At 40.6% G+C, this 27,011-nt stretch overlaps 1 protein-coding gene across 2 annotated transcripts; it reads right to left on the bottom strand.

The window, feature by feature from the left end:
* LOC124133049 lies at nucleotides 1–23,459 on the bottom strand. 2 transcript variants are annotated; one of them, XM_046497257.2, is made up of 15 exons: nucleotides 23,242–23,459; nucleotides 22,639–22,765; nucleotides 21,011–21,631; nucleotides 19,658–19,788; nucleotides 18,116–18,890; nucleotides 16,824–16,979; nucleotides 14,278–14,407; nucleotides 13,105–13,329; nucleotides 12,004–12,187; nucleotides 10,594–10,731; nucleotides 9,288–9,499; nucleotides 8,031–8,168; nucleotides 6,440–6,538; nucleotides 4,601–4,720; nucleotides 1–2,987 (listed from the first exon to the last, which is right to left on the bottom strand). In XM_046497257.2, the coding sequence occupies exons 3-15, from the start codon at nucleotides 21,613–21,615 to the stop codon at nucleotides 2,793–2,795; spliced, it is 3,108 nt and encodes a 1,035-aa protein (XP_046353213.2). In that variant the 5' UTR covers nucleotides 21,616–21,631; nucleotides 22,639–22,765; nucleotides 23,242–23,459; the 3' UTR covers nucleotides 1–2,792. The 2 variants fall into 2 exon arrangements, with proteins under 2 accessions (XP_046353213.2, XP_048257728.1); XM_048401771.1 differs by lacking the exon at nucleotides 23,242–23,459 and having other exon boundaries at nucleotides 22,639–22,898.
* Nucleotides 23,460–27,011: the final 3,552 nt, after the last annotated feature.

Here is a 27,011-nt window from a genome sequence, read left to right as displayed (position 1 = left end):
TAGGTTTCTGGCATGCCCTTAGTCAACTGGGCCACCTGTGCCCCCGTGTATATATGGTGTATATATGGTGTATGTATGGTATACCATATATATGGTGTATATATATGGTGCCTATCATCAAGTAAAGAAAGAAAGGAAGACACATCGTGACATCCTTCATGCGCAGGTACTTCACACTGTTACACTCCTTGAAGAGTTCATCCAAATCATATTAAAGACACTGGGTGCACACAAAATCCAAATTTAAGAGCACTATAAAAACTTTAAAACAGTATTTGGAGATTGACACAAAGTCATTTTATAAGGCCTATATTATTTTTACTTGATTAGACTGCATACAAAAAAACCACCTAAAATTAGAAAAATGATAAAATTACTTTTGAAGGCATTGACACCTGGATAAGGGTAGTTCCTTGATACAGCTGCGTTCTCATAGCAGGTTAAACTGTTACATGTAACAAACGTAACAGGGAAATATACAACACTCTCAATAAAAATACAGTATCACTTAGAATATCAGATCTGGAGGATTCAGTAATAAATAACAATGCGTCATATCTCACACACCAACAAACACATAAATAACATTGTGTCAAAGCTCACACACCAACAAACTTATAAATAACAATGTTTCATATCTCACACCAACAAACATATACATAACAATGTATAGCCCTTGATCCTCCTGTATCCTACAGACAACACTGATATTGAATGTCTCAATGTGTCGAACTGCAGGACAGTATGAAACAGTGTTCAACATGACAGATCACTTGCATATTTCCCATGTTGACCCCTCAGTGCATCATCAATTGCTGAGACTCGACACAATCTCTCCAGGGAAAATGTTTGAAACATCACAAAATATGAAACATAAATAAATGCACTGTAAACAATCAAAGATGATGTTCCAACAATATATTGACTATCAACTTATATCTCTAAATTTTCGAACAAAAAAAAAACCCAATGGGTAATACATGTATAGGATATAAACCGCCTCCGCGGGCTATCCGTGAAAATAATGCAGTCCGGCAAAGGAAAAGCCCACGGGCCGTAGGCCCAAGGGATTTTCCTGCGCTGGAGTGCATTATTTTCCCGGATAGCCTTAGGAGAAGGTTTATATCTGACTTATAAACCGACAGATATGAAGATGCTTTCTTGTTTACATGACATAACTTTAATTCTGAAATTTCAATTGTAGTAGCACTCGAAAGTTCTCAGTCAAAAGCGCACAGCTCGAGAATCCCGTGGGCAGAGGGATTTTCAGAGAAAAGAACAACCTGTTGTAACAATGGTAAAGCATCACTGGAGGTTTATAAACAGGAATAACAGATTATCTGTCCCTTGTAAACTAATGCTGAAGGTTGCAAGCCTTGGTGCCATTAAATCTACTCGGGTTAGATATTCTGTAATTCTTCGTAGCTCATATTCTCCGACTGCTCTATTGTTTGGTTGGAAGCTAAAACTTTGAGATTTCCTCCGTGGTACAGAACTGGTACAACTGCAGTGTGTTGTAATGATTCTCTCTCTTTAAGATGTCAGGCTGATTGTCTTGAACAATTAGATCTTCACATAACACATATCATGCATTTACACATCGTATCACACATGCCCTGTATCATACTCACATGTCATGTATATACACTTTGTATACACATACACACACACAGACTGTACCATACTCACATGTCATGTATATACACTTTGTATACACATACACACACACTGTACCATACTCACATATACATATTGTATACACATATACACATCGTATCACAGATGCCCTGTATCATACTCACATGTCATGTATATACACATTGTATACACATACACACACTGTACCATACTCACATGTCATGTATATACACTTTGTATACACATACACACACACAGACTGTACCATACTCACATGTCATGTATATACACTTTGTATACACATACACACACACTGTACCATACTCACATATACATATTGTATACACATATACACATCGTATCACAGATGCCCTGTATCATACTCACATGTCATGTATATACACATTGTATACACATACACACACTGTACCATACTCACATGTCATGTATATACACTTTGTATACACATACACACACACTGTACCATACTCACATATACATATTGTATACACATCGTATCACAGATTCCCTGTATCATACTCAAATGTCATGTATATACACATCTTATACACATACACACACACACACTGTACCATATTCACGTACACACACACACACACACACACACTGTACCATACTCACATATACATATCGTGTACACATATACACATTGTATAGAACACAGTGTTTCATACTCAAATGTCATGTATATACATATCGTATCGTATACACATATACACACACACTGTACCATACTCACATATGCATATACACATCGTATACAAAATGTATCAAACACACACTGCGTCATACATATGCATATTGTATACACATATATTATACATGTTGTACCACATATACATACTCCAAAATGATATCACTCGTTGTCAAGATTCAGACCCAGCAATAGGAGAAGGTCAGAGCTAAGATTTAAGTCAGGTACATTATCACAGTAAAGTACCCACTTTTCTGTCTAAAGTGGGCGAGTATTGTTTTACGTCAATAGTCCAGCAATATCACAGTGAGGGCACCATAAATGGGCATCACAAGACAAGTGAACGCTTTAACCCCTCGGGTACCCCAACAATTAACCCTTATCATCTGTCTCTTCACATATCTTCAGTACAGAAAGTAATCATGGTGACATGCAAATATTAAGAAGTCAGTTTTGTGTCCCCGTTTCTTGATCCCTGTCTTGCTGATTGTCGTGAGTGCGAGTCCACCATTGCCTGGACAAATGGCGCCAGCATTGCCAGTCGGTCAACAGCTGACCAGGCCAGGTAGTACAGGGATTTCAGTCGAGTCAGCAGTTCGCCCCTCATATGTTTCAGTGCTGGTGAGTTCAACGTCTGAAATAATGAATAATAAGACAATCTAAATAAGTTCATTTGTTAGGCTCTGTTTTCCATCCACTATGTGTTTGTTTAAAGAGCACTTATTACCTGGAGGATATAACCCAAGCTGCCTGTGGGGAAGGTTAACACTGCCATGTCATCCTACCGGGTACCCATTCACTGCTGGGTGAACAGAGACACATTTTGAACAAAGTCACCCAAGGAGACATCACATGTGTTGCATGTGTTTCAGTGTGGGGCAGGACCGAAGCCCTAAAAAACTCAGGAGCCAAGCAGCCGAACATGGTCACCCATCCAAGGACTCTCCGCGACCAACTTGGCTTAACTTCACCTGACTTTTGACCTGAGTGCTGTGCACAGGAGCGAGTGAGTGAGTGAGTGAGTGAGTGAGTGAATCAGATCTAACGGCTCATGACAGTATTGCTGTTGTGTCACAACGCGATGCTGGTCTTAGACATTTACCACTTTAAGGGAAAACCCACCAACACAGATATGCTGACAAACCATAGCTCATAATGAGGGTGAACTGAGATCCAGACCCACAATCCTTCCTGAACACATACAAATTTGTAGGATGTATGCAGTATTCTATGCATGACATTCGCCATAATAAGTGCCCCAGGCAATTAGAAAATTGACCATTGATTACTGACACACTGGACTAGAAGTTGATTAAAGGGTGTTTATATCAGTAGGGTTCTTAATGCGCTACAGGTGTCATCTACACAATGTTTTTAAGTTCATAACAATGAGAAATGAAGTTAACTTTTCATCTGATTCATCTGATATACAAATGTGCTGTTTATCATCATTTTACACTCTGACAGAAAAGGCAGAAACACGAAGGGATAGAAATTGGAGAAACTTGTCGGGATAGAAACTGGAGAAACTTGTCGGGATAGAAACTGGAGAAACTTGTCAGGATAGAAACTGGAGAAATTTGCTGCAATAAAAATTGGAGAAACTTGTCAGGATAGAAACTGGAGAAACTTGTCAGGATAGAAACTGGAGAAACTTGTCGGGATAGAAACTGGAGAAACTTGTCGGGATAGAAACTGGAGAAACTTGTCAGGATAGAAACTGGAGAAATTTGCTGCAATAAAAATTGGAGAAACTTGTCAGGATAGAAACTGGAGAAACTTGTCAGGATAGAAACTGGAGAAACTTGTCGGGATAGAAACTGGAGAAACTTGTCAGGTTAGAAACTGGAGAAACTTGTCGGGATAGAAACTGGAGAAACTTGTCGGGATAGAAACTGGAGAAACTTGTCGGGATAGAAACTGGAGAAACTTGTCTGTATAGAAACTGGAGAAACTTGTCGGGATAGAAACTGGAGAAACTTGTCGGGATAGAAACTTGAGAAACTTGTCGAGATAGAAACTGGAGAAACTTGTCGAGATAGAAACTTGAGAAACTTGAAGGGATAGAAACTGGAGAAACTTGAAGGGATAGCAATTGGAGACATATATTTTCACTGAGACAGTGGCAACTAGTTAAAAACAATTGTATACAATATCATTTATAAAAAACAGAACAACTAAGGTTGTCTGAGTTTCCATTTCCCCTTCAGAGACATGAGAGGTAATGTCCACACGAGTTGTACTGACCGCCTCAAGTCGAGATGTGGTGAAGGCAAGCTGAGATGTGCAGGTGATCAGGTTCTGGGGCTGACAGGATCGGGGGGTGTTGGACAGCAGCACACTGCAGTTCTCCAGCACCTGATGGAGCTGAAACACAACATGGCAGCATTGTAACACCACCTCCACCTCACACAGAACATCAGCTCGCACTGCCAGTGTATGTGGCATCACTATAACCAGTGCTTAAAATACCCGCCTGCCTGACAACCCAAGACGGTCTAAGCTGCCGAAGGATGGTCAGTTTTGACAAGTTGCACGCAATGGTCGGGAGTTAAAGTTACTATTTTTGACAATCCACAAGTTTATCGTTATTTTCTGAAAACTAACATTAAACAATACTGATAGGCAACAGAACTCCCTGCTTCAGGCAAACATTGTTATTCGTTAGAATTTCATTATACAACTGACAAACAATCATCTCCACACACATACACAATCATTCCAAAAACACTATGACGACACACAACACAATCAAGGTAACATTCTATACTTGCAACTGTCAACTTTACCGATACAATTCACACGCTATCATAACAACACCAGAACTTCCGGAATGAGAGTTATCTCCCTTACATCAATACTATTCCAAGACAGTCTATTTTTCTGATGGACGGTCAGTTTTGAAAAGTTGCACGCTTGATGATCGAGAGTAAAAGTTAAAAAGTTGACAATTCACCATTTTTTGCCATTTTCTGAAAACTAACATTATACAGTACAGTGTTCCCTCGTTATTGCACTCTTCAATATTGCCCTAACTCAGTTATAGCACGTGGTAAAGCATTTACTAACATTTTTAATAAACTCAAGTTATCAGAAAATATTATCAGCTGATCACCGCGATCACGTAACTGTGATCATGTACTACCCTTTTGTTTCTTTTGTTTGTTAGCCTAGAAAATTCTGGACTGGCAATATTTTATCTGGTCTGGTAGCTTTGCAATGTTGCCAGTTCGGGATGCCTGACTAAAATTTGAGGGGAATTTTATACACTGCTATATCATCACCTCCATCTTAAACAGAACAACAGCACTCACTTCAAGTGAGTGAGTTAGTTGGGTATAACCCCGCTTTTTACAGTATTCCAGTTACGGCGTGTCACGGCGTGTCAGCTTGATGCGGGAGGAAAGCCCGAAGTGATGCAGGTCTCAGACGTTTACCACTTTGGTGAAACCCACGAGCACGGGTATGGTGCTGACAAACCTAGAAACATAATCGGGGCGAACCGGGATTCGAACCCACAATCATAGGTTTCTGGCGTGCCCAAGGGACGCAACTCAGCACAGCGAATCGCGGCGCCTTAGACATCTGGGCCACAGTGCCCCCCACTCACTTCAAGTGTTTCATGGGTCACCATTATCTGATGTGATTGTAGGAGTGAATGAGGGAGTGATTTGGACTTCACGCCACTTGGGACAATACATCAGTTACATCATGGTGCGTCGGCTTGATGGAGGAGAAGCGCCCAAAGTGATGTAGGTTTACACGTTTACCCATGAGCATGATTATGCAGCAGACTAACCAAGAATCACAAAGATGAATAATGGACACAATCGCCGAATCCTGGCATGTCTGAGGGGGGCAACTCTGTGTAGTGAACTGCAGGACCAAACATGACTAGGCCATCCAAGTCCCTGTGATTACAAAGCTGACAAACCAAGGCTGGATCCAGCATTACTACAAGGAGGGGTCTAAAATATCAAAATAATTTTACTACCTACATCATACTACATTTGGTTTTCAAAAGGGAGTGGTGGTCCAGACTCCCCGCCTTAGCATACACTGGTCACAGGATATTGGTATACTCACATCTCGCACAAACACCAGCATGTCTGTGAAGAATGCTTGAGTTGCATCAAGTTGGGATGTATTCATGGCATTGGGGGACCTCCTCCACATGTTCTTCCTCTGAAACATCAGACTTCATCATTACATGTTCTGTTTACTTCTATACAGTGAGTGAGTGAGTGAGTGAGTGAGTTTTAGCAATATTCCAGGAATATCATGGCTGGGGACACCAGTAATAGGCTTCACACAGTGTACCCATGTCGGGAATCGAACCAGGGACTTCGGCATTACGAGCAAACGCTTTCACCACTAGGCTACCCGACCGCCCCCTTATTCTATGCAGAATATTCTGAACATTTTATCTGGAACATTGTCAGACATGTATGAAATAAAACTTTCTGTTATGTCAGAATTCTGAATAAACATTATTACGTGTTGGGGTAAACTTAACAATTAATTTGTGTATTCAAAAACACTGATTGTATGGCTGTATTGATAAAATACTGTATTGTTATCATAATAATAACCTCGGTGGCAGCTATATTTTTTTCACTTGTGAAACCTCCTACTGATCAAGTGCCTCTTGCAAATAAAAGTCTTAGTGATAAAACCTCTATATCTCATGTTACTGTCATAGTCACACAAATATAATTATGAATGATTTCATCAATAATGAAAAAAAATGTTTTATTTCTCAAGAATCACATTTTGTTTTATAACATTCCATTATTTAGTAGAAACCATACTCTCAAGTGAGTGAGTGAGTATGGTTTTACGCCGCTTTCAGCAATATTCCGGCAATATCATGGTGGGCCATACTCTTAAGAAAAAGAAGGTATCATGAAATACATATGTTAATACCAAGTATTAGAACAAAGATGAGTGATAACGACAAACATCCCATGCAAGAACGTTTATGTCTGTAAAACAGAACACCAGAACACATCCGATACTTTGCACATGCTGCACGCTGCAGCGCCATGCATGTGCGTAGGCTGACACTCCTGACACTTTCAAGGAGGGTTGATTAATCTCTCTAGGCCGTTTTCTTCTGTCAGTCTTATTGATTGACTTACTGATTGTGAGTTACTTGATGTCATTCATTGTTTGTGTATGAACTAGTGAGGCAGTGTCTGCAACGTGCGGAGTGTCTGTGGGCAGTTGACAGATGAGTGAGTGAGTATGGTTTTACGCCGCTTTTAGCAATATTCCAGCAAAAACATGGGGGACACCAGAAATGGGCTTCACACATTATACCCATGTCGGGAATCGAACCCGGGTCTTTGGCGTGACGAGCGAACGCTTTAACCACAAGGCTACCCGACCGCCCCCAATTGGCAGATGTCAGCTTGCAGTGGCCAACATGTTCAATGTTTTGTTGTCTGTGATCAGCAGACTATGGAACAGGTGACAACAAACCCAAAATATCGAGTCTAACCTCAACATTACCATTAATTGTTATAAGTACAAAACAAGTGTTGAAAGGATAGAAGCCTGAATGTATTGCTATTTACTTAAACTTTGCATATACTGTGAGCCAAACAGAGCCCCTATCTCACCCTGACTTTTCGGACATCAGGAAGAACAAGTTGCTTCAGATGTTATATATTACCTGGGTGCTGACCAGCAGGTTGACCCTCGACCTCATAAATGTAGTGGTCATTTTCTTCCAGGCATGTCGGTGACTTTCAGAGTTCTGGTACTGGGATGCATGGAACGTCATCACTGCCGCCGAGTCCAATTCCACCGTCTACACAAACAACTTCAGCCATTAAAACACACACTGCTGTGGGATAAGCCACTGTAACGCACACTGCTGTGGGATAAGCCACTGTAACGCACACTGCTGTGGGATAACCCACTGTAACACACACTGCTGTGGGATAATCCACTGTAACACACACTGCATTGGGATAACCCACTGTAACATACACTGCTGTGGGATAAGCCACTGTAACACACTGCTGTGGGATAACCCACTGTTACACACACTGCTGTGGGATAACCCACTGTAACACACACTGCTGTGGGATAACCCGCTGTAACACACACTGCCGTGGTGAATCCTTCTGCAAGGACATAACCTGCTGTACTGCCAGCATGTATTTATGACTGACCGACATTCAAAATGGACATATCAGCGCACTGATACAATGTTTCTTGACACAAAATGATAATATCCATATCGATATGTTAGATGATTGCTATCTGAAATAGTATATTTTGCTAGAAACAAACAAGTCCTTTTAAATTGAAAAGGAGCCCCAGCGAGATGGGTGTTTCAGAACCTGAACCTGTGGAAAATCTAGACTTGCTTCATTTAGGGTTGTACTGTTACAGTAAGGGCTGGGAAAACAATATGGTTCAGGGACTGAGACAGACAACAGACACAACAGGAACTTGGGATACTACCATACAATATTCACAAACAATCAACATCTAGCTTAAATACTTTTTATGGTATCTCTTATAAATATATCAAAATTTCAAGATATTCCTCCGATACTGATGTTGACACAGAGAATGTATAAGCAGTCCTCAATACATCTGCCAGCGGCGGATCCGGAGAAGTACTGGCCACCCCCACCCCCATTTTACATCTGATGACACTTTGTATGTGCATTTCTTACCATCAGAACATGCTGATTTGGTTTGATTTGTGTTAGGTAGGCTTTTGGGTGACCACCCTCCCCCCGCCCCCACCCCAAACCCCACTTAATTTACAAATGGTCCATCTCCGTCTTTTTTTACAATCCCGGGTCCACCCCTTCACACATGTACATACAAGTTTATCTAAAATTTCTCTTCTTTAGGGCCCTGTGTGGCCAAATGGCTGCAAGAGAGTTGATTCTGTGTCAGTGCCACTCACGCTCACGTCCTTCTTCCCCACGGGACAGACCAGACCTGTGGAGACATGGCTGTCCCAATCTCCCAGACACTCCCAGCAGAAGTGGTGTGAGCATCGACAGGTCATGTGACTGCAGCCACCATTTTTCTCCATTGGATATTTACAACGCGGACACTTTTTCAGCTTAACGAAAAATGTCATATTCGATGCAACTGGTCGACCCATTTCACTACCTGAAATAAAATACAAAAGTGGTTGAACATAGGACCCAAATAAAGTAGACCGTATTTGACGTATTAAGTGCCTGGGGCGCTCCCGAAATAGGGGGCTCTTATTAGAATATAATTTTGGTGAGAGAAAAAAAAGAATTGAAAGATCGTAAATTTCTTGGTTGATGCTGACAGCCTGAAATGATACTAAAGAAAGGTATGAGCATATACACGACAGATATATTTTCCAGAATTTAATGATCCATAATTAAGGGTGCATATAACACACGGGTGCGTATTATACACGAATAAATAAGTCTTGTGTACATTGATCAAACGAAAGGGGTGCTAATTGGGATTGTTCACAAGCCAATATGTTAGCAAATATCGCCGTGGGCGCTTATTAGAGTGGGGCGCTTATTATATCGAATACAGTATTCCCTATATTACGTGTAGATGTTGTCTCATCAGGTCGATCAAGTACACTACTGGAAATAGATCTTTTTAGTGAAGAATTCTTTAAGTCTACTCAAGTAAAGATGTAAATGAAACACCCAGTTGGCACATGAGAAAAGATAGGTTAGTTAGAAAATATTCCTTAATAAAACTAATTACATTAAAGTTCTTCTGCTAAAGACACAAAAACAAGCAGTTCTGGAGAAAATGTTGAAAATGTGATAAACTTACATATGGACCAAAACATCAACTTGTGTATTGACTTATTGGCTAGATGATTTAATAAACATAGGCCTCATTCGTGGATTGTGACAGCCAAGTTATGCCATTGCTAAACTACTTGTTACAAAAATATATTGATTTTCATTTAACTTCATTTTGTTTGCTTTTTTAGGCATGTAATGTTTATCATAGATAAAAATAATAAGATTCACTTTCAGAAATAAAGTATTACTTCTTGATAAATTCAGGTTTGGTCTGGATCAAGATGAGACACATAAACTGTTACAATGAGTTCTTGTTTTTTTCCTGTAATGAAGTCATACCAGATAGTCAGCCCATGTGCTAAAACTCTCAACAAGAACAGCCATCATAATATGATAATCTGCATACATTGAAGACTAACAGACATCTTACAAGTATTTGAATAATTCCAACCATACCATTCTCCAGCAACATCTTGTAGTACATGTCACCATGGCTACAGAGAGCTGGCCAATGAGATGACTTCTGACAAAGGAGACACCAAAGCTCCCCACAATGACACTGAACAGGAACTCCATACCGGCACAGCCGTTGAGCTGAAACACAGTCATGTCTTCATCACAAACCTGTTACATATTTGACTGGGCTCCTGTCCATCTAACAAGTGCAAAGGTTCCTGCATGGACTAACAGTAGAACCAGTTTGGTATATTATATACAGACAAGACACAAATACAAGATGTTACTAATTGCAGGAAGGTCTGAAGAAATGGAAACATTATTTTATCTGATTTGAAGATTTCAATTCTTTAAGATATTTTTGGACTATTTGTCCATGTAGAAATGGCAGCCCCTCAAGAGGAAATGATGTGACAAGTTTACATCCTTTCTACAATTTCATACATTTAGCTGTTTCTATGCCATCTGTCAAGTAAAAGGTGTGTGGGACGGTGGGGTAGCTAAATGGTTAAAGCGTTCCCTCGTCACGCCGAAGACCCTGGTTTGATTCCCCACATGGGTACAATGTGTGAATCCCATTTCTGGTGTTCCCCGCCGTGATATTGATGGAATATTGCTAAAAAGAGGCATAAGACCTAACTCACTCTCACTAAGAACAGTTGTCCCAGTTTGTGATGGTGATAGTTCATATCGATGGTTGATTGATAAGTCCTAAGCCTTACATAGAAGGACTTGTGTAATGGAGAAATATTTTGTTGTTGACATTAAATGATGTTATAGAGGTATATCCACAAAAACTTGAGTCAATTGAGCAAATTGTTTCACTGTGACAAATCAGTAAAATAAGCAGGGGTCTGTGACCTTTGGAAAATGGACAGTTTTTTTAACCAGTTGTGGCGTCCTTCTCTTCATCGCTGTCTTCAGTAAAACATTTCATATTTGTCATGAGAACTAGGGCCGGGACGAGTCCACATTTACTACCCGGGTACCCTTCCCCCTATTACCCAGTGTAGGTCTCCAGAGATAGGTACAAAATGTCCGATTGGGAATTTGTTTACCATAGCGCTGGCAAAACGTATTTAGACACATGTATCAAACAATATGGTCATGCATACGTTGAAGTTGGCTTAAGTTATATCTTTATTCAACCGCAGCCAGAAAGAATGGGTGCATAGTCAGAAAGAAATGCGAACATTAGTGACTTGTAGTGTAACCATAGAGTTCTAGATATTTTTTATCATTTAACAATATATCACGTGACTAACCATGGGTCCAGGTAGTCCTGTGGGTACCCGGGTCCTACTCAGTACCCACCCGACCCGGGAACCCGAGTTACCCGTCCCAGCCCTAATGTGAACCCTTCATGATATTAAACTGTAAACTGAATTACACGGGACCTGGTATTCTTACACTTTTTATCCTGTGGCTTGACGATCTTGGCGAGATACTGACACCCCGCCTTAGGACACCAGTGCCAGTCCCCTGCTTTTGTCACATGACTCTCAGCACACTGGTGCTGCCATCTTGTGAGAAATTTAGGAGGAACAAGGGAGGTAACTGTAGCAGGATCTACCTCAGTCTGGCAACCATATTCCTGTAACAACATGACATTTTCTAATCATTTCATGCATGGAGAACAATATACATGTTCAAAAAACACAAACAATAATTACTTTCATTATCTACAAATACGCTCCCTAATAGCCATATTTGGGATTTTGAAATATGAATTTTGGTTCAGATTCATGAGTTATTAAAGAATTGAGGATTTACCATGGCATAATGTTTTTTCCCTCAATGTTTTGTTTCTCCTGTTTTGGCTGCAAAAAAACCTCTGGGTCATAAAACCAGAGTGACAGCAAAAGCATCTCTCTATGGATACGAGGACACAAAATCAGCTTGAACATACAATGAGTGAGTGAGGGAGTACGGTTTTACGCCGCTTTTAGCAATATTCCAGCAATATCACGGCGGGGGACACAAGAAATTGGCTTCACACATTTTCGGCGTGACGAGCAAATGCTTTAACCACTAGGCTACCCGACCGCGACCTGACCGCGACCCGACCCGACCCCGATCATACAATGAAACTACACGAAATACAGGTACATCACCTACAGTCAGTCCAAAAAGAATGACAACAATCTGCTACATATCACATATATAACACATTGACACCACACATAATCTTTCAGCAGCCAGTGCTAAGTTTGTTTGGTTGTTGTTTAACGCCGCACTCAGAAGTATTCCAGCTATATGACAGCAGTCTGTAAATAATCAAATCGGGACCAGACAACCCAGTGACTGACATCATGAGCATCGATCCACGCAATTGGCATAAGATGACATTCATCAACCAAGTCAGCGAGCCTGACCACCCGATCCCATGAGTCGCCTCTTACGACAATCATAGTTGCCTTTTACGGCAAGAATGGGTTGCTGAAGATCTTTTCTAACCCGGATCTTCATGGGTCACAAGTGCAAAGACTACCGACATTAACTACAACTTACCATACAATATAGAGTTGTCTTCCCTTCCTTGATGTTCTGACATAGGTAGAGTTGCCAACACTGTCGACAAAAGCTGTGTCGGCATGGCAACAATGACACGTTATGTGAAACCCAAGACCATTTCTCCCCTTCCCAAGATGCAAAACAGATTGCACACTCCTCTACCAGGTCAAAGTCAAGGTCAATCAGATTTAGAAGGTCAATTCGGGCAACACTTGGGAGTATCTGAAACAAGATAGAATACAATATAACTTAAAAACACAAGGAATAAATGTCAGTAATCAGAGGAACTGTTAATCTGAGACTTTGTGATCGACACCTCTTTGGGGACTTATTTCTCCATATCCAAAACAAGGATTTTTACAGGAAAAAAATTGCACTTTCATATCAAATCTGATTTCAACGGGTATTATTATATGAACTATTATTAGCTGAGATTTTGGGACCAAATGACATGTTACAAGACTTGGGCTTCAGACCAGTGCGAGAGTCACAGATTCGTGTCCTTTTGACCTGTAAATAGTCAAGTCTGGACTTGACAAAAACATTGATATTTTGTGCAATATGTCCCACACACTCAGAATACTAGCGATTCACCAAGTCACCGAGTCAGACCAACAATCATTCGGTTGCCTTCCCACAAGTATAGGCTGCTGGGGATATACTCTAACCCCGGACTCCCCATTTTATTGCGCGATTTTGATTGGACTAGACTCGTTAGTTCAGCCAAAATGTAACTCCATAATACCAGCCTTCGGCAAGGGTGAAAATTGGACTTTGGAAATTGGAGATGGTGTTGTTGTAGTTGACAAGGGTTGGAGTAAGCGTGTTTATAACAGATTAGACTTGCTGGCTTATGTCTGGTTTACTCGGTGTTGTGTCAACAACTTGCCGAGTGTGGCACATCAGTGAACTGAGACTAATTAGACTTTTGACACTAAGGGAATCACAGGATGTGAGGGAGTATTTGTTAAATCATGTACTGGCTGGCTTGACAACTTGTTGAAGTGAATTCAAGGAATATGCTTCCTAACTTCTTTTGTTGGTTGTTGGTCTTCAAAAATAACTGTGTCATGCAACTATTGCAAGTGTCAGTCACTTGCACTTGCAGTTTTCGCAGTACTTTCCTGCTCGCCAAACTTTCTACATTTACAGTATTTTAATTTGGAATACCTGTTCATCGTGTTTGTCCTCGAGGTAAACCTCCTCAGCTGTCTTCACTTCAGTCAACGTGGAGAAAAGGTGCTTGTGGATTGTTCTGTTGCCACAAAGAACTGCCTGAGACTTGGTGGATTTCACTGACCTGAAATATTTTTATTATTTCAGACATTGGGAAGGGTCACAGGTTTTTGTTAGTTCTGTGTGATGTCCCACAACACGTTCTTGGTCATTTCTGCTTTGCCCTTCCCATGATGCAAAGTAGTCTCCTCTCCAAAAACATCTCACAAATATCATCAATATTTGAATTGTTAATGACAAGCTATAAACTCTTTCCATATTCACAAGAAATCTCTGCCAAAAACAAGAGTAGATTGAACGATTCAAACAATATCATGAGCATGTGTTTATGACCATTCTGGAAAAGTTATTTTGTGTTTATGAATCACTATCATATAGTAATGATACCAGGTGTTCGTGAAAAGTGGCATATCCTGCCCCACCGAATGACCCTATCACAAACAAATGCAAAGGAAAGTCAATTGTAAACTTGAAAAAAACACAGGACATATGATACAAGTCAAAATAGGGTATTGCATCGGACATTGTTTTTGTCACTGATGCATCAAATTTGTAAAAAAAACTCCACATGTCTACCATAAAACATTTTGAAAGCTTTACTGAGGCCTTGGATGTTGTAACCTTCAATCTAACAACTTCTGAACAAGAATTGTAGGATGCTCTTTGAAATCTTGGTAGTAAGAGTATGCTCGATTGTACCTCAAAAGTTGTGAAATGTAAATACCAAAAACTGGAGCAGCAGACTATTGACTATTGGACAATCCAAATATTGTACTGAGAACAGTCCCTAAACCTGTCAGTGACTGTGTGGTGTTGAAGGTACCCACATAAACGCAACATGTCAACCAAACGTCCGACAGTAAAGCCCCTATCTCACATTAACGAATCTGAACACGAATGAACACGATTTAACGTTTTTCCTTAAATCGTGTTAGAACGTATGAAGGTCGCGCACTCATTTGTGTTCATTCGTGTTAAGTCGTGGTTGGTCGTGTACGGTCATATGGACGTCGCAGCTCGGCTTAAATCGTGTTATAAGTTTTTGCAATATTATAACACGATTTAAGCCGAGCTGAAAAATCGTGTTCAGTAGTATGAAGGTCGTATGACAGTCGTGTTCAATCGTATGAAGATCACGTTCAGTCGTATGAAGATAGTGTTCAGTCGTGTTGGGGAGCGTGGGAAGAAACTCATACGACCTTCATACGTTTTAACACGATTCAACATGCCTTTCATACGCCTTTCATACGACGCCCATACGCCTGAACACGAAATCCATACGTTGGTTATACGACCGGAAGGGCCCATCATGTTGTGTGAGGTGTCCTTTTTTTCCATACGAGGAGCAACGCGTTCTACTAGTTCCATGAACATGTCCGGAGTGACACGCAAGAAGCTGGTAAATGTATTCACAATCTTCACGATACAGTTCTTGCATTAGGTGTTCATACTGCTCATACAGAGGTCTCCTCAACAACCATGGTTGAACCAGAATCTCTTCCTGTTCCTCACTCTGCGACGCCTGTGCTGCCTCCTACCCCTCACCATCAAAGCCATAGCTACCAGAAGTACTTCCTCCTCCTGCAAAGGGGGCTTGTTCGTTGTTGAACATGGTGAAGACTGACACAGAAATGCTGTTGCAATGCAGCTTATATACTACATGACCCACGTGACCAAAATAAACAGAAATATGTCATATGAAGGTCTTGCTCAGTCATATGGAGATCGTGTTTATTTTTGTAGTCGTACGGACATCGTAATGATTCGGGTTTAATCGTATGGTTGTCGTGTTGATTCGTGTTAAGTCGTATGGGCGTCGTATGACTGTCGTGTTTGGTCGTATGACAGTCGTATTGGGGTCGTGTTAAATGAGGTTAAATCGTGTTGTATCGTAGGAATATTGTATGAGGGGCGTATGAGTGTCGTGTTCAGTCGTATGAAGGTCGTATGAGGGTCGTATGAGTGTCGTTTTTGGTCGTATGAGGGTCGTGTTTGGTTAAGAAATTTGCATTAACAACTAGGTCGAGCACGAATCAACATGATTTTTCAACTTTTCTTAAATCGTGTTCGCAATTTCATAAATCGTGTATGTGAGATACGAGCTTAACAGACAGGGTAATTGTCCATGCAGACAGCAGGAACCCGCCACAGGTCTGTCTCAGCAAACACAGTGCATCTGCAGACACTCTCTCGCAGACAGCAGGAACCCGCCACAGGCCTGTCTCTGCAAACACAGTGCATCTGCAGACACTTTCTCGCAGACAGCAGGAACCCGCCACAGGCCTGTCTCTGCAAACACAGTGCATCTGCAGACACTCTCTCGCAGACAGCGGGAACCCGCCACAGGTCTGTCTCAGCAAACACAGTGCATCTGCAGACACTCTCTTGTGCTGACTTTGGGGTGTGCGTTTCTTTTGGAACTGAGTATATATAATTTCATTACTTTAGTTCCTTTTCTCCTGTTCATGAAATTTACTTACAAGGCTTGTCCTAACATTTCTTCAATGACTTCATTGGCAAGGGCAAGTAACTCCGCCAGAGTGTGTCCTGACCGGGAGCCTCCCTTCAGAATGTTCCGTAGACTTGAGTTCACAGCATGGACATCAGGTTCAGGAACCCTCCCTTGCAATGTAACCCTGCATGACAAGGAATAATCGAGAAACAGGTTCAGGAGCCCTCCTTGACACAAAGTAAACTGATATATAAACTGTTAACTGATATATAAACTGTGAACTGATACAAGGTAAACTAAGACATTAGTGGCAGCAAGTTGTAAAATCTGCTTCCTGAAGAGTAGTCACTTGACTAAACTGATTGCGCTAACTCCGTGACAACACTTGGAACCTTTACAATCTTGGATGGTGACCCAACTTATGTCATTTAAATCTGAGATATTGGAATCGCCTTCTTTTGACAAAATTCATGTCACTCAGTTTAAGTTTAGTTTGTGAAGTTAACAAATGATAGTATTCATTTGAACTGCAATAATCCCAAACCATATCATTGAATTCTTCGATGTTTTTGTAGTTCGAAGGCATGGCCTCTCGCATTACTGACCCCCTCCCTCACTATATTAGGCTCAAATAAATATAACAACTGGTTCTCAGGCAATGACTTTTGAACATATAGTGCGGGCAGGCGGTGATTTTTTGTTGTTGCTTACTAAAGCTAGTATGTAACCAAATAAAGAGCTGTGCACAATCAACCTGGAAAAGGACCTCCCTACATAATGAAGCATACAAACTCTTATTGGCGCCATGATCATAACACAAGAGGTGCAGTAAAGCAGTGCGCATGTAAAGGGAAGTAACTGCGTGCTATATTGGATTGCATTGTTTTCATGTATTAGGATTTTTGTTTTTAAATTTTGAAAATGGAAATAAAAACGAAACTTGCGGCAAACTTTATGATGATGTAGCAAGTGCGTGAGAACCAAGACTGTTATTATTTCTAGCCTTAATGATAAATTTTGCCAAACCTCCCTCTTTCACTGTGTCATTTTTTCATGTCCCCCCCTCTCCCATAATTAATGACCAGTCCTTTAATGTGATAGTCCTAAGCGTGATGTGTGTAAAACTGGAGAGCCTGCTGGATGGTATCTCTTCTCAACTTTTGATATAAAGGAAATATGCTTTATAATGATACTTTCCTATTTTCTAACAGTTCTAATCATATAAAAGATAATATTTTAAAAACATGTCTTTCATGGTGTTAATGTTAACCATATATCACTTTAAGGTACAGACAGGTTTTAAGTAAGTGTCATATTTACCTAAGAGCAACATTGGTTTGAGATTCAGGGTCGGGCCAAAAGCCCAATCCAGGGGACATTTGACACACCATGCACCAGTGACCTTGACTTCTCCCAAGGTTAATGACAAATGCATAAGGATGGATGAGACTGACTTCAACCCCGGGTCCATATACTTCTGCCAGCTTTCTCGGCACAATGTCTACTATGGGCACCTTGCACACACAAAAGTCATCATTGAACACCTGCAGGTGGTTCTTCAGGAGCTCCAGCATCTCCCCTGCCAGACCTGAGAGATTCTCACAGTCTGTGTTTTCATCAACCATCTCAAAATCATCATCATCATCAGCAGCTGGATATGGATCTGTCTCTAACACAACTGCACAACCTTTCCCGTACTTCTTTGTCCATGAGGAAGATGCTCTACTTATCTGCTTGACTTCGACCTTGACCTTCTTCCTTTTGTCATCAGTCACAAACACGTATGTCTCCTGGTCTGTCACACTCTCCTTCTTACATGCTTTCCTTGACCATTTCGTCTTCCAGGAGCAATGTTTCATTAGTATTTGCAAATCCAATTCTATTGCCCTCTCTCGTTCCTGCACTTCCTCCCCTCCCTCCAACTGCCACATCCATTCTTCACCAAGGCCTCCAGGGTGTTCCTGTTCTTGCTCTACCTGTTCCTGCAAGCCTTGTGTCGAGAACCCGAACCAGGACTCAGCCCTGTCTCTTTTGCTGCGAAGTCCCTTACTTTTCTTCAGTGCCTTATTTGGTCTCATTCCATAAGTTGATGCTTCTGAAAATACATTTTACAAGACACCAATGTAAAAAGGTAACCTATTTCAAATAAATATTCAAATATAAATATGCTTGTCGTAAGAGGCGACTAGTAGACTCGGGTGGCCAGGCTCGCTGACTTGGTTGATGCATATCATCGTATCCCACTTACGTAGATCAATGCTCATCATATCAATCACTGGATTGTCTGTTCCAGACAAGATTATTTACAGACTGCCGTCATATAGCTTGAATTTTGCTGAGTGTGGCATAAAAAATAAAAAATAAAAATAAAGCTAAGGAATGATGGAGATTGGCTGCAGCAGCGAGCCAATGCTATGTCAGAGGATGACGTAGTGACTACATAATGAATGAACCAGATACGATGCAGATGGAGCTAATGGATGATGGTGACATGCCGTTCTCACTTGTCTTTGTTTCGGGACGACCCGTTTGGGTGAGGTTTGGCCATTGTAATTTGTACCATGTGTGGAGCATACACTGTCACTATGTAATTAGTGGTATCATTAACTGTTGAACTGTTATACATCATAAAATTCAAACAAGCAGGCCAAAAAACTCATATTTGATGGACAAGAATTGTTTTCGCTAGAGCAGCCAATTACCCTAGGACAGCCCCTCAGAATACAGAGTGTCTTGATCCAAATTGACAGGGGCAGAATGTTGGATAGAGTCTTGATCCATGAAAACCATTTTACCCAGGTAACAACTATGATTACATAGAATCATATCTCATGCCTAATAAAATAATTAGTTAAAACTTACTATCCCAAATTCTGCTGTAAGAATCTAATTTGTAGAATGCCTTTCTAGATGTGTATTCTGCTGGTGACCACAACTCGTAGCGAATCTCCGGGCATCCATGGAGCTCTGCAAGGTTGCCATGGTTCCTGGGACTGAAAGTGAAAAGTGGATATTAACATCCAGTTTGTACCAAATATATTCCCATACATGGTGTTAAACAGTATTTCACCTACATCAAGGCTTTTCGGCATAGTGAGGAGGAATGCCTTCACTTCATTATTGGAATGCTGCTTACCACTTGGTGAAACCCATAAAACCCATGAGTATGGTGCCGAGAAACATGGAATGGTTGTCCGCCAGCACATTATGACACAACTCTTCCTTCACTTGTACAAGGGTGGGCTAGGAGTGGAGAAATGTTTATTCTGTCAAATTCAGTATTGATATGGAAACTCTATTGATTTGGACAAAACATGATGCAGTGTTTTACCTTGACCTACAAAACTAGGCGCACAGAGGACCCCTAAGTACTAATTTCAACAGTCCTTACAGGAAATATGAGGGTCCTGTGAAGTAAAGAAATGGTGTAGGGTACTGTACTGTTAGATTAAATAATTATTTTAACTACAGGAACTCTATGTTTCTTGTGAAGAATTTGGTACAATGTATATTTTTGTGCGTCCTCAGTACGCAATATATTTTATATTCTGCATCCATTCTATACACTTATGCGTTCTGGACGCACATTTCCGCGCCGGGTAAAACCCTGATGATGTCATCATAAGCTGAAGTTATCGAAGACCAGCTTCCTTACTCGGGCAATTTCAGGTTAGGATTTAACAGCATCAAAATGAATTTTGAGAGGATTTTAGAGCAAATCAAGGTCATTTTGAACAAGAATTGCTGAACAATGGCCACACATAGGCGGCCATATTGAAAATTGGATTAGAACATCTAAAACAAATTTGGTCAACATTTGTGGGAACAAGCATGTAAAGTTTCAGTCTCATTGGGTTGCGTGGTTTCTGATTCATAATGGATGACGGACAAACAGGTTAAGACAAAAGTTCACTTGACATTCAGTCAGATGGTTAATGAAACACAGTAACCAAATGTATTACAGGAGTGTGACTAATGTCATAGTTTTCTTCTGTAAGATACACATTATCTTTGTGTATTCTTTTTTCTCTCCATTTTTTTATTTTGGGGAGGGGGAGTGTTCAATCCCTTTTCCTTTCAAAGGCAAATCTGTGAAACAATTATAAAAATTGGTCTGGCTTTAATAGTAAATTGAGAATACTTTAGGTGTCAAATAAGGAATATTGTTTCCAGTAATTCATGGCATGTCCGTGATAGGCGGCCATGTTGTCTTACATAAATGGTTGCTGATGCTGCTCCCTCTCCGCGAGCAACTTCTCCTTCCTCTGTATTCCACGCTTATGTTGGTTGTGATACTTTCTTCTCCTTGTCACCTTCCCTTCTTCTTCCTCACTCTTCCCCAGTTTTCGTAGATCCGTAATATAGGAGGCATCCTTTCGGGCAGTCACATGTGGCTGGACGTTGTGACTGTCCCAGTACTCACAACACATAGCGATCGAACGAGACAAGAAAATGGGGTTCCCATAGTGAACGTATTCAACCAGTGTAATCTTGAAGTCTTCCTCACAAGTTTCTTCAGCCATATCGCGAATGGTGTTGGTGACAGTCTCTCGTAGCAGCCAACGCTTCCTTTTATTCAATGAATAGACAAGAGGATAATGGAAGTTCTGCTGAATTGCCAGGCCCCCGTCTTGAACATACTCATCAGATGTCAATAATATGTTTGCATTCTGTTCTTCAAAATCAGCTGGCTGGATGATTCCATTCATGTAAAATTTGCTGAGGAGGTGATCCCGGGATCCTGCATAGCGCTGGCGGTGGTACCTGACTCTCAGCGTGTTCCCAGAGTTGACACTGCAGTTGGACCTCTTCAGCACCATGGTGGAATTGCAGTCACTGACAAAACAAACCACAACAAAAAAGTATTTAGCTGTTAAACTTATTTCTTTTTAGTTTTTGAAGGCCTTGATGTGTGTGGATCCACTTGGGACAGAGTGGGGTTGGAGTAGGGGTTGGGGTTGGGGTGTGTTAGGTGTCAGATTTGGCATTGAGAGTGAGATTGGGGTTTGGGTTGGGTTTGGGTTTGGGGTTTGTTAGATTTGGCATTGAGAGTGAGATTGGGGTTGGTGTTGGGGTTGGGGTTTGTTAGATTTGGCATTGAGAGTGAGATTGGGGTTGGTGTTGGGGTTGGGGTTTGTTAGATTTGGCATTGAGAGTGAGATTGGGGTTGGTGTTGGGGTTGGGGTTTGTTAGATTTGGCATTGAGAGTGAGATTGGGGTTGGTGTTGGGGTTGGGGTTTGTTAGATTTGGCATTGAGAGTGAGATTGGGGTTGGTGTTGGTGTTGGGGTTTGATAGATTTGGCATTGAGAGTGAGATTGGGGTTGGGGTGTGTTGGGTGTCAGATTTGACATTGAGAGTGAGATTGGGGTTGGGGTGTGTTAGGTGTCAGATTTGACATTGAGAGTGAGATTGGGGTTGGGGTGTGTTAGGTGTCAGGCATGCAGGGGATGTGGGTGTGCATGTGTGTTTTGACATTAAACACGGGGTGCATGAAAAAATGACAGCAAAAGAGAGGGGTCGGCAAACTTCATTATAACAATATGGGTGGTGGCGTGAAAAAATGACAGTTCCTTAATTTCAAGTAATGCTTTTAGATAATAGTCATATATTACAGTGAGGTGGGGGAGTCATGAAACAAATGTTACATGAAATGGGGCGTCGTCAAAATTTCTAAAAAGTCCAACATCAATCTTCCCCCTTCCCCATGATAAATGTCCAGTACCTAATCAAATGAAATACACTATAGTTGAATGTTTACATAAAAATTAATAGAAGCAAACAATAATTAAGTTCCGAGGGCGTGGATTACAAGGTTTATTTAAATTTTTTAAGTGTATTTACCTTTGATAGAACCTCGATTGGCAGACCACTGGACCAAACACTTCTTTGCCAACTCTGATTGACTTGGTATGAATAGTGTATTATGACAGAGCTGGCAACAGAATTAACCAGACTTCATTCTGTTTGCCTGTGAAGGGAACATATACATACAACAGCTGAGAAACATACAGCCATACACTCTGAAAAGTCATCTGAAACCTTACTGATTTATTGATATTCACAAAAATCAGCCAGGAATATGTTTATGTTAACATATTCATCAAATTTATAGCATTAGATAGTTTTTCAGTTTAAATCCAATTTTTGTTACAAGAATTAACACTGTAGATTTATCAGACAAGATTCAGTATTGCAGAAATATGAGGTTAACCTCAGATAAGCATGGCAAATTAAAATATTTGCCAACATTTTCAATCACTCTACATGTATAATATCATTGTATAACACTGTTGACAAATTATTGGTACTGTTTCGAACTACGTGTTCCTTTGAATTAGAATACACAAAATGCATTTTAACATCATTAACAGTCGAGATTGTTATGCCTCAGTTACCTCCCTTGAAAACAGACAGCTTTTCGTCCACTGTTCTAATTATACTCACTTGTCAATAACAACTTGGCAACGCTGACAGTAACACAACAACGCCTGTAGCAATGATTTTGCTGGATTTCAGAGCAAACTGCAAACTGTACCTTTCGTGTTTTACCTAATATGTATACTGACAGAATTCAAGCTGATTTTTAAGAGTCACATCCTGGTCTAAATATAACGGGACAGTTTACATGCGATGGTGAAATGTTTACGTCTCATTGAGAGGCGGAGTTGGTAGAATCTATTCCTGCGCGTGGGGGTATGGATTGGGAGAGTTTATTCAAAAGTACAGATCAATGGTGTTCAACGTCGTGTCATTATTACAATCATTGGAGGGTATCTGGGTTAAGAAATAGATTCATATAGATAGTATGGTATACGCCGCAGTTTTATTGTCTCAGAACTGCCTGATACAGGTGTCACATGATAGTGAAGATTTTTCGGGCATACAATATACTTTGTTTCGTTTATTTGTATAGCCCGCATGGTGGCGGTGTTTCAGTTTCGAACAATGACTGACAATGTAAACACATCCGAGTGTCGGGAGAGGTTTTTTGAAAACCATACGGGAACCAGATCAATATTGACCGTCAAACTTGTATAAGCTCCGCCCACTAGAGTGCGGTAGTTACTACCGCAGATGGGGCTTTAACGCTGTTTTCCGTTTTGAATGGAGATTGTTTTATTTTGATGATATATGCCATTTATATGAGCAAAATCATTTATGTTGAATTTCAGTGTGTTTTGCCCACTTTAAACAGTAGCTTGAGTTTTAAATTACACAGAACTGATAGATATATACAATAAAGTATACAATAAAGATATTAATCACTGGATTGTCTGGTCCAGACTCGATTATTTACAGACCGCCGTCATATAGCTGGAATATTGCTGAGTGCGGCGTTAAACAACAAACCATCCAACCATCAAAAATGTCATGGAGGAAAACAGTAAAGCAAAATGCACGTTCAAGTTATGGCATTCGTAACTCATGTTAGTGGCTATAAAAAGGCAAGCATGAGCAACATTTTTCGAAAATGCCGAGACTCAGCGCTGCCGATCGGTACATCGCCATAGGACGTATCCAAAGAGGGGAATCGCAGTCTTCTGCTACACGCCACTTCATTGTCCACCACAGCACCATTTGCCGCCTTTGTACAACGACAACATTTGACTATCGAGCTCCAAAATTTCATATTTGTATCTATGATATTAAACTAAATATATCGACTTTATTAGGTACAATAAAATCTACCTGTGCGTTTCTATTTTTTTAAGAGTGTATATGTGCCCCGTGAAGATCCGATGATGGATTGTCTGGTCCAGACTCGATTATTTACAAACTGCCGTCATATAGATAGGGGTTGTCTCCAAAAACGTGTCTCCTAAAAATCAAAAGTCAATTCATATCAATACGTAAATTTTAGATTTACCATCGAGCTGTGGTTTGATGATTACAAAAAATATAAGAATTTAAACTCGGTAAAATTCAAATCTTCTGATTAATGAAAAATAAACACATTGGGGGAAAGTTCTATTTCAATCTTTCAGTGTTTTTATTTTTGTATGTTGTAAGACTAGTCCACTTCGGGATAAAGGGAACAGGCAGTGAGTTATATACCCAGTCGACCGTAACCTACGTTGTTGTTGACTGTATTGATTTTGGAACAAGCAATGGGAAACAAATTACATATTTTATATTTTAAGCGATTGAACGAATTATACATTGAATGAGGATTGCATGACATTTACACGAATTTAAGAGTAATATGGAAACATTTAAGCTATATTTCAAATGCTAATACTGTCATCTTAGCATCGATATTTTTCCAGAGGTAATGAACCACTGTATAGAGGCCCACAGTAGTGAACTACTCAAGTTTAGTAGACTTTCTCTAGATCCTGATACTGAGTTTCATCTCTATTCCATATGCAAAACGCAGCACCAGACAAATTATTTGTAGTCGGAGAAAAATCGGTTTCGCAAAATTAATAAGTAGGAAGCATTTGCGATGTTTCCAAGAGGATCAGTCCAGATGTCAAAATCAAAGTATACACAACTCTGTTGCATCAAATTGAAATAAGATTTTATAAATGGCCATGTCTATTTCCTTGTCTTCTATAGTCTGACGTCCAACGAAATATATAACTTTGAAATTATAAATAAACGTTTCATAAAAGTATTATTGTTGCAAAAGACTAAGAAAATAACCCCTTGTCCAATATAAACAGGATGAACCAAACTTCGGTTTCCAATCTCATGTCTAAGAAAATGTTGCCAGTGAAGCCATCCATTTCCTTCTCCACGAGAAAAGATGTGAACAAATTATCATACATCTGAGTAAGGGACAGAAGATAAATGTTATGTACCCTCCCAAACAATTGGGGAATTGGCGTAGCATGGTCTGAGTCAATCTCCAAAGGACAATCTGAGGGAGTCTTGTATGTCCAAGTTCGGCTGATGTAGTCGGTGGCCTTTGACGTAGACGATCACGTCTTCGGATCATGTCCCAGCCGTGCTGTTTGAGGGAAAGGTCAGGACTCATGGCTGGCCATTGCATTGTGGTGATGTTTTGCTGGAGGTAGTGAGTTACGACACGTGCACGATGGGCAAGAGCGTTAGTGTCTTGGAAAACAACGTTGACCAGAATGTGCAAACGGCACCATGATTGGCTCAAGAATGTTATCTCGACAGTACTGTCCAGTAACCATTCCATGGACAATATGCAGTGGGGTTGTGGCAATCATCGTGATCCCGCCCCATATCTTCACAGACCCACCCTCAAATTTGTCACGTTGCCTTACGTTGACGTTCGCATGACGTTCCTTACGACGCCTTTAGACATGTCCACGCCTATCCAGAAAGTCGAAAGTGAATCTGGACCCCTAAAAATATCATACGAGACCATCGGCAAAATTATCCAGTATCTACGCCCTTAACACCATTGGTATCTCGCAAGAATGTCTTCATTTGTTGACTGATGTACAATACCTGGTCACTGAAAATGAGATTACCTGCATGTGGACGATTTTTAACTGGAAACCTGTTTCCTGGCGTGTAACGCGCGATGTGTGTTTAAGGCTGGCGGGACTTCCGCACTTATTACTATAGTAAGAGAAATAGTCTGACATTGGTTGGTTGGTTGGTTTGTTGTTTTACGCTGCACTCAGCAATATTCCAACTATATGAGGGCGGTCTGTAAATAATCAAATCTGGACCAGACAAGCCAGTGAGTAATATCATGGGCATCAATCCACGCAATTGGGATCGATGACATGTTTTAACCAAGTTAGCGTGGTTGTCTGTATATAGATTTGTTCCATGATCTACCGTCTGGTCAAGGCATATTAAACTGATGAGGACCATGTTCGAAACAACAGAGCCGATTAAACGCCTCATTTCTATTTTCAGCTTTCTTACTTTTCCAATCAGCGATTGGTTATGGGTTGGCCGTATTCTAATAATATACACCTATATCATGTTGTTCATTCCGTTCAACACAAAAAGCTGTTGATCTCCAGGCTCGATATGGAAATAACGTGCTCCTTCTGTGCCCGCTGAATATTTAGATTATATACTTGAATGCCAATGTGTATCTTGTCAGTGTGGGTGGAGAGCTGAACACTGCGATGATGTACTTGTGCATCTGTGTGAAGGTGGACGTTCATGTAGTAGTAATGATTATTTATACAAGTATTAGGCCACTCAGTAATATTCCAGCTATATGACGGCGGTCTGTAAATAATCGATTCTGGACCAGACAATCCAGTGATTAATTT

The sequence above is a fragment of the Haliotis rufescens genome, unplaced genomic scaffold (genome assembly GCF_023055435.1).
Source record: "Haliotis rufescens isolate VD_foot unplaced genomic scaffold, xgHalRufe1.0.p SCAF_23, whole genome shotgun sequence".
Taxonomy (NCBI): domain Eukaryota; kingdom Metazoa; phylum Mollusca; class Gastropoda; order Lepetellida; family Haliotidae; genus Haliotis; species Haliotis rufescens.
Note: the sequence above shows the minus strand (reverse complement) of the source record. Positions and strands in the feature narration are given on the sequence as shown.

Coding starts and splice junctions, on each gene's coding strand:
- LOC124133049 (XM_046497257.2), bottom strand. CDS start 21,615: ATGGTGCTGAAGAGGTCCAACTGCAGTGTCAACTCTGGGAACACGCTG. Junction 8,169..9,287: donor TGGGGAAGAAGGACGTGAGC/GTGAGTGGCACT, acceptor TTGTTTGTGTAG/ACGGTGGAATTGGACTCGGC. Junction 2,988..4,600: donor CCACATCTCGACTTGAGGCG/GTCAGTACAACT, acceptor TCATTATTTCAG/ACGTTGAACTCACCAGCACT.